Source organism: Rhamphochromis sp. 'chilingali', assembly GCF_963969265.1.
Source record: "Rhamphochromis sp. 'chilingali' genome assembly, chromosome: 1".
In the NCBI taxonomy this organism is placed as follows: Eukaryota; Metazoa; Chordata; class Actinopteri; order Cichliformes; family Cichlidae; genus Rhamphochromis; species Rhamphochromis sp. 'chilingali'.
The window spans coordinates 66,021,715-66,032,232 of NC_137929.1; the positions used below are offsets into that span (position 1 = coordinate 66,021,715).

General features: G+C 47.5%; 1 protein-coding gene across 1 annotated transcript; it reads right to left on the reverse strand.

The window, feature by feature from the left end:
* Positions 1-2,595: 2,595 nt before the first annotated feature.
* LOC308405185 (nuclear factor 7, brain-like) lies at positions 2,596-4,224 on the reverse strand. The gene is made up of 2 exons (XM_080895647.1): positions 4,181-4,224; positions 2,596-4,079 (listed from the first exon to the last, which is right to left on the reverse strand). The coding sequence occupies exon 2, from the start codon at positions 4,060-4,062 to the stop codon at positions 2,674-2,676; it is 1,389 nt and encodes a 462-aa protein (XP_080751773.1). The 5' UTR covers positions 4,063-4,079; positions 4,181-4,224; the 3' UTR covers positions 2,596-2,673.
* Between the last annotated feature and the right edge of the window lie 6,294 nt (positions 4,225-10,518).

The window sequence follows — 10,518 nt, forward strand, 5'->3', positions numbered from 1 at the left end:
GTCTCATTCTAAGCAGGGAACACACTTCACCACAACATCTGCTGGTTCTCTTAAGCTGGCCATGTCAGAGACAGTTGCTCCCTCTAGGGTCTCCCCAGAGGCTCGGTGTACCCCTAGAGGTCAAGACGCCAGTGCCAGCAGCCTCACCGGAGAACTCACCAGAACAGTCTCAGCTCTCAGCACCCCCTGAGAGTTCAAGTGAGTTCACCCGTCCGCCTCCGTCCTCTGCTGAGTGCATTGGGGAACACTTTCAGCCCTCTGAGGACTGCATCCCACTGTTGCTGCCTGAGTCTAGCCACTGTGCTGCTCAGTCCCAGCCAGTGTCCACACTGGCAGAGGTCTCTGTGCCTGCTGTTTCAGTGTCTGTTTCCACTGGAGGGCCAGAGGGGCCCGTCCAGTCTCAAGCCATGTTAGCTGGTGGTTCAGGTGAACCCAGCCAGCGTCCTGCCTCGTCTGCTGGAGGGCCCGAGTCGCCCGTCCAGCTTCAAGCCGAATCAGCTGGTGGGTCCGAGGAGCCCACCCAGCACCACACCTCATCTGCTGGGGGTCCTGGAGGACCCAGCAAGCACATCCTCACGTCTGCTGACGGTCCGGGGAGGTTTGTTCAGCCACCACCTGGTGAATCATCCCCTGTGACTTCTACACCGTTGCCTGCATCCGCATCACCTCCTGCAGCATCACCGCCTGCAGCATCACCACTGTCAGGTTCCGCAGCCGTCCCGCTGCCGTCAGGTCCAGCCTCTGTGCCTTCATCCACGCCTGGTCCAGCTTCAGCTCCTTCATCCACGCCTGGTCCAGCTTCAGCTCCTTCATCCACGCCTGGTCCAGCTTCAGCTCCTTCATCCACGCCTGGTCCAGCTTCAGCTCCGCCTTCGTCTGGTCCAGCTTCAGCTCCGCCTTCGTCTGGTCCAGCTTCAGCTCCGCCTTCGTCTGGTCCAGCTTCAGCTCCTTCATCCACGCCTGGTCCAGCTTCAGCTCCGCCTTTGTCTGGTCCAGCTTCAGCTCCGCCTTTGTCTGGTCCAGCTTCAGCTCCTTCATCCACGCCTGGTCCAGCTTCAGCTCCTTCATCCACGCCTGGTCCAGCTTCAGCTCCTTCATCCACGCCTGGTCCAGCTTCAGCTCCGCCTTCGTCTGGTCCAGCTTCAGCTCCTTCATCCACGCCTGGTCCAGCTTTAGCTCCGCCTCCGTCTGGTCCGCCTCCGCCTTCGTCTTCGTCTGGTCCTGCCTCGTCTGGTCCTGCCTCGTCTGGTCCTGCGGTTGCCACACCGTCGTCAGAGCTAGCTCGACTGGTTCCGCCTTGCCTCTGCCGGCCGTTTTCCGGGCCTCTAAGTTGGCGTCGTGGCCTTCGGGGACGGCCTCCGGAAAGGGTTCGTCGCCGCCGCTGGCATCGCGGCTGACCTCCAGACCTCCTCAGTGACCACCACTGCCTTCCAAGTGGTCGGCCTCCTGACTGGTTTTGCCTGCGCCGCCGCCGTTGCCGTGTGCACGGTCGGCCTCCAGAACTGTTTGCCCGTCGCCGCCGTTGCTGTGTGCACAGCCGGCCTCCAGAACTGTCTTGGTCTTAGTGTTGTCGACCCCCTGTACTTTTTTTTTTTTTTTTTTTTTTTTTTTTTTTTTTTTCAGACTCTTGTTGAGCTCTGATTTGGTTTTGTTTTTGATCTGTTTTCTTGTGTTCTTGAACTGTTTTCTTGTGTATTTGGACTCTTGTGGTCCTTGTTTTTTGTTTCGGTGCTGAGTAAATGCTGAGTAAACACTGACAAAGCACTGATTGTATCTCTTCTACTTTATCAACGCAGTATCTAAAAACTTTGCACCATAGTGGTTAAAATCTCATTCTAATAAGAGTTAAAAGCGCATTCGGTCATTAGGTTTATAGGATTATTGAATTATGGTTAACGGTTGGTAGAATTTTTTTTTTTTTTTTTCAAACATTATCTGCCCCCCCCCCCCCAACAAATATTTTCTAGACACGCCGCTGGATAAATGAAACAAATTGACAAACAGCAGCAGTTTTTGACTCTTCACACATGTTCATTATCTTCTGATGATCCTGGATGGAGACAAACTACAGATAAGTGTGTTCAGCCCAACTAGTTTATCTCATTACGGCAGTTTGATGTTTCCCTTTGAATCCCCCTGAAGATCCTGACAGTGAAGCACGTACATAATACTCCAGCCTTTCAACTCTGAGCTTATTTAGTTCTATTAATACACTGAAATCTCATTTGTGTCATGAAGAAAGTCTTTAATCAAACAGAATTCAAAGATCAGAAACATTTCATATATGGAGTTAAACATGAATCATTGTTTCAACAACATATTTATTGTTGTCATAAACAGACAAGAAGACAACAACAAACTGCTCCTCCCATTCAACACATGTCAGTCCATATCCCAGCAAACTAAATCATCTCCATTTACACATCAAATAGAAACATGAATCACTTGTAATGATTAGAAACTTGATAGAATTTCAAATCTAGTTTGGGGAGTCATTCAGTGAGAAACAGTGAAATGATTTTCCATGTGAAAAGGTGGACAGCAGAAACAGAAAGAAACAGTGAAACTAAAAGAGAAACAAAGAGCTTTGGAACAACGAGGCAGCAGGAGGACAGCTGCAGTTTAACAGCTTCAACTCACTGACAGGAAACAACATTAGAAACATCATCATCCTCAACTCATCTGCTGCACTGACACTGACACCTTCAACGGCAACACCTTCACTGTATCATTAGTGCGAATGTATGGAAACAACCTGTGAGTGAAAGTGTGTGTGAAGGTGTGTATGTGTGTGTTAGTATCAGGATCAGAGAACGACAGCTTTCCTCTGTTCCAGTCCAGATTCACTCTGATCCTCTGGAGCTTCTGCTGGAATGAGAGATGAGTGTGAGGAGGTGATTGTGAGATTTTATAGTATTCATTATCAAACAACCCTATTCTCCAAATTCCAGACAGTTTGTTTCCCTTTCTCTGCCCAGACTCTGCTAACACACCCAGTACCCACAATGTACTGTCTCCAACATCAACATCCCAACTGTGAGTCCCTGAGTTAAAGCCCTCAGAGCCCAGGACAGCTCTGTAAAAATCAATCCTCTCTGGATTATCAGGAAGCTGCTTCTCTCCTTCTCGTCTCACACTGGTCAGATCTTCAGACAGGATGAGATATGGATTTGCAGTGTTTGGGTCCAGGATGAGAGGAGTGTAGGAGACCATGTCCTTCATGTTGTTCCAGATGTTGAAGGTCAGGTTGCCCAGGTGTTTGGCCTGGTCTATCAGAGCTCCTGAGGGCAGCTGTGGATCATCCAGCAGGGGGCAGCGCTGGACTCTTTCCACTGCAGCCTTTAAGTTGTGCAGGAATGAGACGTCTTCAGCTCTCAGCTCCTCCTCTGTGGCTCTGACTGTGTCTGAAAGAGCTGCTATCTCTCTGCTCAGAGCCTCCATCTTCTCCTTCATCATCCCACTCTTCTGCTCCTCTTCCTCCCTCAGAGCAGCCAGCCTGGCCTCCTCTTCCTCTGCTAGAAACTGGTGAAACTTCTTGAACTGCTCCTTAATCTGCCTCTCTGTGTGTCGGGCCTGGACCTTAATGTGTTCTGCTGTTTGATCAAACTTCACTTGAACTTCTTCACAAACCTTTAACTTCTTCTTTAAGGGCTCCAGAGTTTCCTGAAGTACCTCCTTGTGTTGTTGTGCAGCTTCATCGATGGGTCTGAATCTGTGATTGGTGTGTTTTTCTGAGGCACAGCAGACGACACACACTGGCTGCTGATGGTCCAGACAGAAGAGTTTGAGTTTCTCAGAGTGCAGACTGCAGAGAGCCTCTGAAGCTCTCTGATCTCTCTCCTGTAAGAACGACTCACACAGGTTCTTTAATGCCAGATTTAAAGGTGGATCATCCCTTGAAGATCTTCTCTTACAAACTGGACACTCATGTGTTGGTCTCTCTCTCCACCATATCTTCAGACAGTCTTTACAGAAGCTGTGGCTACATGACAGAATAACAGGATCTCTGAAGACCTCCTTACAGACCGGACAGCAGAGATCCTCCTCTGATCTGGAAGCCATTGAGTCTGTGAGTGAAGCTGAAAACAGCAGACAGGAAGTACAGTCAGTCCTGGCTCCCCTCCCTCCTCTACCACCTTCACTGAAACTTCCTTTGAGTCGTGTTTCTGCTCAAACTCACATTCAGTGTGTGGAGCGTCAGCAGCTTGAAGCAGCAGTGTTGGAGTTTTCCACTTTTCTGTCCTGTAGCTGGACTCACTCAGAGGAAGCTGCTAGTTTGGTCTGAGCTCAGTCTGATCGTCTGTGCGTCTCTCTTTACTGAGGACGAAGAACTTCCTGTTTCCTGGTTTGTCACATTTGAGTGACGTGAGGGGAGGAGAAAATGTTGCTGTTTGACTTTTAACTAAGGTGTGTTTCAATCCTTCCTGCAGCGCAAAAGCTGTAAAACAGTTTTTGTGTCTTTTCACCTCCACAGGTCACAACATGAAACCTGTTGTGAAGTTTATAAAATAAAGTGTCACTCGGTGGTGCAGCTGTTTGTCAGCTTCTATTTTAGACTTTGTTCTGGTTCAGGTTCCCAGCAGTGGGAGTGTAATGCAGTCACACAAACACAGGTGGTGTTAAGGTGGACTCACTTAGTTACAGACAGTGGTGTTATTTCTTGTAACTACGGGTGTGTTTCACTCCAAAGTTCAGACATTAACCTGCCAGAAGTTGTAAAAGTTACTGATAAAGAGCTTTTATCTCATTTCACATGGAGGTCAGAACATGAAACCTTTAGATAATTTTATAAAATAAAGTGTCACTCGGTGGTGCAGCTGTTTGTCAGCTTGTATTTTAGACTTTGTTCTGGTTCTTGTTCAGGTTCCCAGCAGTGGGAGTGTAATGCAGTCACACACACACAGGTGGTGTTAAGGTGGATTCACTTTGTTACAGACAGTGGTGTTATTTCCTGTAACTAAGGGTGTGTTTCACTCCAAAGTTCAGACATTAACCTGCCAGAAGTTGTATAAGTTACTGATAAAGAGCTTTTATCTCATTTCACATGCAGGTCAGAGCATGAAAGCTGTGATGCAGCAGTTTGAGAAAAATTGCTGCTGATATAAAATATTTTTTTGTTCTTTTACAAAATATATAAAAGAGCAGAAAGAAAAGAAATAAGTGTAAAGAGTGCAGCAAAATGCATGTTTTAGTGTGAGTTGGTTCATCTGATCTGGTTGTGTAAAAGTCACTGCATGACACTGAGTGTTACTTTTGTGTTACTGACACTCATCTCTGACTCAGAGAAACGATTTCTTCCCTGTGATGTTCACACAGTGGTGAGTTACATGTGTGTGGAATTTTCACTGTTTTATAGAAAAAAATTTCTCTTACTTTCTTTTTTCTGTTATTTACTAAAAAATCTCTCAAAGAAATAATAAATTCTCCACACGTCTTTGAAGGTTGCATGCAAATATCATGTGATGTAAAAGTCAAATAACTGCTGATGAAAACAAGGCCAGATGTTGAGCAGCTGTATTGCTGCATGATCAGCCCACAGCAGCAGAGACTGTTGAGCCAACATGTGAGAAACAAAGCAACACACTGAACATCTGAACCACAGCAGGAAGTGTGACTCTTTGTAGACCTGTGGACAGGAAACACACAGTAGGTCCTGATTAGTAACAGGGTCCAAATACAAACATGTGTTTATCAGCATCTGTATATATGAGCACACAGAGAGCTCAGCTGGACACACACTTCAGTCCTCCATCAAACACAACACACCTGCACAGCTGGACTGTGCTGCTCCACCAGCTGCAGCACAGTCCAGTCTTTACAGTCAGGGAGGGCTTTTAATTTGAAAGGCACCACACAGGAAGTTTCACAGGACCAGAAGAAGAACCAAAGGATGGTCTGTGATTTTAAGGTTACCACACACAGTCCTCTGAGAGCAGCGTGGCCTCCATCTTTGAAACACACCAAGTAAAACACACAAACTCAGTGTTTGATTATTGATTGATTGATTTTCAGAGGTAAGTAATTGAAGTTTATTTATTAAGCTCTTTTCACAGCGGTCACAAAGCGCTTCACACTCTGCTAGGCGACAGGAGGGGAGAAACATACACAAGCCCTCTCACGAAATCTGAGTTAATAAAGGGTTTTATTACAAACATTAAACCAAAAACCGACGGGGCTGTTCAACAGACCACCGGGGAAACAATTAACACACAATGAAAAGAACAGGCAAGAATAAAAACTAAGGGTTAACTAAGATAAGCTGGCGGCACACCAAATAAAAGCTAAGGGTTAACTAAGGTGAGCCAGCAAACACAAGACTCTTATAAAACTAAGGTCAGCTGAATATCAGGTTTAACACAGCAAACAGGTTTAACAAACAACGTTCACATGCAACGCAGACGAGGAGGCCACTGCATGTTCACTTCAGAGCAGCAGTTCCCCATAGTGTGAAGGCTCTTCAGCCTTTTATACTCCCAGGTGCAGACAATCAGCCAGTCAATTGGTCTTGGAGTGGTCATGGGATCTCCAGGCAGCCAATCGTCCGTGAGGTGTGGCACACTGTGATCTGCATAAAAGAAGGCTGGCACAGGACTCCCAGCAGACAACAGAACAAGTCATACTCACAACCGGGAGAGGCTATCAGCTAGCACATTTTCTGATCCTTTTATATGCCGAATCTCCAAATTGTACTCTTGTAGCAGCAAGGCCCATCGCATGAGTCGTCAATTGTGGTTAAACATTCGGCCAAGAAATACAAGTGGATTATGATCAGTGTACACTACAACGGGTAATGTGCCAGACCCCAAGTACACATGGAAGTGCTGAAGAGCTAGCAACAGGGCCAATATCTCCTTTTCAATGACGGAGTAGTTTACCTGATGCTTGTTAAACTTGCGGGAGAAGTAACAAATGGGGTGGTCCAATCCCTGCAAGTCTTCTTGCAACAGTACTGCCCCAGCCCCAACAGCACTGGCATCAACCTCTAATTTGAATGGACGCGTCAAGTCGGGGGCATTTAACATGGGAGTGTGGCATAGGAGGGCTTTTGCACTTTCAAAGGCATCCTGACACTCATCAGACCATAGGAAATCAACCTTAGGGCTTAGCAGGTTGGTCAACGGCTGGACTATGGAGGAGAAGTTTTTAGAGAAGTTCCTGTAATAACCCACCATTCCCAGGAATCTGCGCAACTCCCGCCGGGTGGTAGGCGTGGGATACTCCATAATCACTGCAACCTTGCCGTTAAGAGGTCGCACCTGCCCGCGTCCCACCTCTCTGCCCAAATAAGTCACTGTGGCCTTAGCAAATTCATATTTAGCTAGATTGAGGGTTAAAGAAGCCTGAGCTAAACGGTAGAATACTTGGCGCAGAGTGTACAAATGGTCCGACCATAAGATAAGATAAGATAAGATAACCTTTATTAGTCCCACACGTGGGAAATTTGTTTTGTCACAGCAGGAAGTGGACAGTGCAAAAGTTATGAGGCAAAAATTAGAATACAATAAGAATAAATACAGTACACAACTGTACAGAATAGAATAAAATAAAATACTATATACAGTAGAATAAAATAAAATAAATATACAATAAGATAAAAATAGAATACAAATACAAATACTATATACAACTGAGTAAAAATACAACGATGACAGAAAGGATTATTGCACTTAGTATTATTGCATATGTATGGATGTGTGTGCTTGATCAGTTAAAGTCTTTATTATGGAGTCTGACAGCAGTGGGGAGGAAAGACCTGCGAAATCTCTCCGTCCCACACCGTGGGTGCCGCAGTCTCCCACTGAAGGAGCTGCTCAGTGCTGTCACAGTCTGCTGCATGGGGTGGGAGATGTTGTCCATCAGGGATGACAGCTTAGCCGCCGTTCTCCTGTCACTCACCACCTCCACTGGGTCCAGAGGGCATCCTAGAACAGAGCTGGCCCTTCGGATCACCCTGTTCAGTCTCTTCCTGTCCCCAGCAGAGATGCTGCCGCCCCAGCAGACCACACCATAAAAGATAGCAGAAGCCACAACAGAGTCATAGAAGGTCTTCAGGAGTGGGCCCTCCACTCCAAATGACCTGAGTCTCCGCAGCAGGTACAGCCTGCTCTGCCCTTTCCTGTAGAGGGCGTCTGAGTTATGAGTCCAGTCCAGTCTATTGTTCAGATGAACACCAAGGTACCTGTAGCTGTCCACAGCCTCAATGTCCATACCTTGGATGTTCAGTGGTTCAGTGGTTAATATACACCATGTTTTAGTGTATATTACCAGATCATCTAGGTAAGCACTACAGTTGGAAAGGCCATAGAGGACATTATTCACCAATCTCTGGAATGTCGCGGGTGCATTACACATCCCAAATGCCATGACAGTGTACTGCAAAAAGGTGTCAGGCGTTACAAAAGCTGAAATGGTAGAAGCACGCTTGGTTAAGGGGACTTGCCAATAGCCTTTGAGAAGGTCTAATTTAGTCACGTATTGGGCGATTCCAATACTGTCCACGCAATCCTCAATTCTAGGGAGTGGGTAAGAGTCAGGGACAGTAACGGCGTTTACTTTGCGGAAGTCAGTGATAAAACGAGGTGAACCATCTGGCTTCGCTTCTAGCAAGCATGGTGAGCTCCAGGGGCTCTGACTGGGCTCTGCCAAACCATGTTGTAGCAGGTACTCAGTTTCTTGTTTCATCAACAAACGTTTGGTTGGATTTACGCGATAATGGTGTTGTTTGATGGGCTTTGCGAACATCAATGTCATGTTTTAGCACTGTAGTCCGTGTTGGCACATCGCCAATTAAACAGGGGTACTCATGGACCAAACTGCTGCTTAGCCAGAGCATTAGCCTGACTCAAACGCTCACGGAAATCTTGCACATACTTGGTCACTCCCACTCTAGGGCTCCCTTCCTGGATCAAAAGTTCCTCTTTTATTGCTTTAAGTGGGCTGCGAGGCGTGTGGCCAAACACTAGTTCAAAGGGACTGAACCCGAGTGACTCTTGGACGGCTTTGCGAGCAGCAAACAACACAAAGGGAATCCCTTCATCCCAATCCACTTTGGCCTCTAAGCAATACTTGCGGAGCATGGCTTTTAAGGTTTGATGCCACTGCTCTAAAGCTCCTTGGTATTCTGGGTGATAGGCAGAGGACACAACCTGTTTGATTTGTAGGCTTTTAGCTACTTGCTTGAATAATTTAGACTGAAAGTTAGAACCTTGATCTGTTTGGATGACTTTAGGCAGGCCGAATGTAGAAAAAAAACTTAGTAAGGGCTCTCACAACTGACCTTGCCGTAATTTTGTGCAGTGGAATAGCCTCAGGGAAACGTGTAGCTGCACACATAATGGTGAGTAAATATTGGTTTCCCGACTTTGTTCTTGGTAGTGGACCTACGCAGTCTACTATGACGTGATCAAATGGTTGATCGACTACTGGGATGGGACATAATGGTGCAGGGGGTATAACCTGATTTGGTTTACCCGCAAGTTGACACACATGGCAACTACGGCAGAAAGCTGCCACATCACATTTCATGCCAGGCCAGAAGAAGTGTTTTAATAGTAACTGATACGTTTTTGTGATGCCTAAATGTCCCGACCACTGGCTTTCATGAGCAATCGCCAGGATCTTTGACTGATACAGCGTGGGTATGACAATCTGCTTAACCTTACTCCAGTCCACACTCCTAGCACCCAATGGAAACCATTGACGCATTAGCACACCTTGTTCTATGAAATAGGCTTGTTGGTCATTCTTAGCTTCCTCAGCACTTACCACATGCTTAAAACATTGCTGCAATGATTCATCCAGCACCTCCAGACTACGACGCACTAATCCGCCCGGAACATCATTTCCTAGCAACATGGCCACCCCCTCTATGGGTAAGGTCGGACATACTGCGGCGGGGAAAAATCCCGTAACGAGCTCTGATTTGATATAGACCTGGTGAATGGGTCTGGGAGCATAACCCATCTCTATTCCACACAGCACAACGTTAAATCCGCATGCACTGTCTGCTGAGAAAGGCAAAGCACCTCACTCCCAGCTGCTCTCCCTTCTGACTGCTGCAGAGATCCTCCTGTTCCTTGGAGGGCCTATCTCCACCCACCACCACTTCCCCTGCCGGTGGTGGACTTCCTCAGGTGTCTGTGCGTTGGTGGTTCTTTGTGTCTGGGGGTGGGCGTCCGGGTACACACCGGCTCACTCCTTGGCGGCCGCTTATTGGGGCTCGCTCGGGCCATTTCGGAGGTGGGGTGCCCCTGGCCTCTCGGCCTGGGGCTCGGTCACTCAGGCACAGCTGGCTGCCGGCGGAGCTCACGGGCATGTCACTGCAACTCCCCCTGGCTTCTGCTCCGCGGCTGCTGAGTGAGCCCTCATCTGGGACTCTCCTCAGCTCTTACTGGAACAGTGGCGCGGCTGCCCCTCTGTGGGTCTTCCTTGGTCTCTTGTGTTCTGGGGGCCTCTGGATGTCTGGAGTTTTGATCTCCTCCATACCTGCTTCATACCATAGAGGACAGGGCTGTGGCT

Bases quoted from the DNA above. Each gene is read 5' to 3' on its own strand.
- LOC308405185 (XM_080895647.1), bottom strand. From the start codon at position 4,062: ATGGCTTCCAGATCAGAGGAGGATCTCTGCTGTCCGGTCTGTAAGGAG.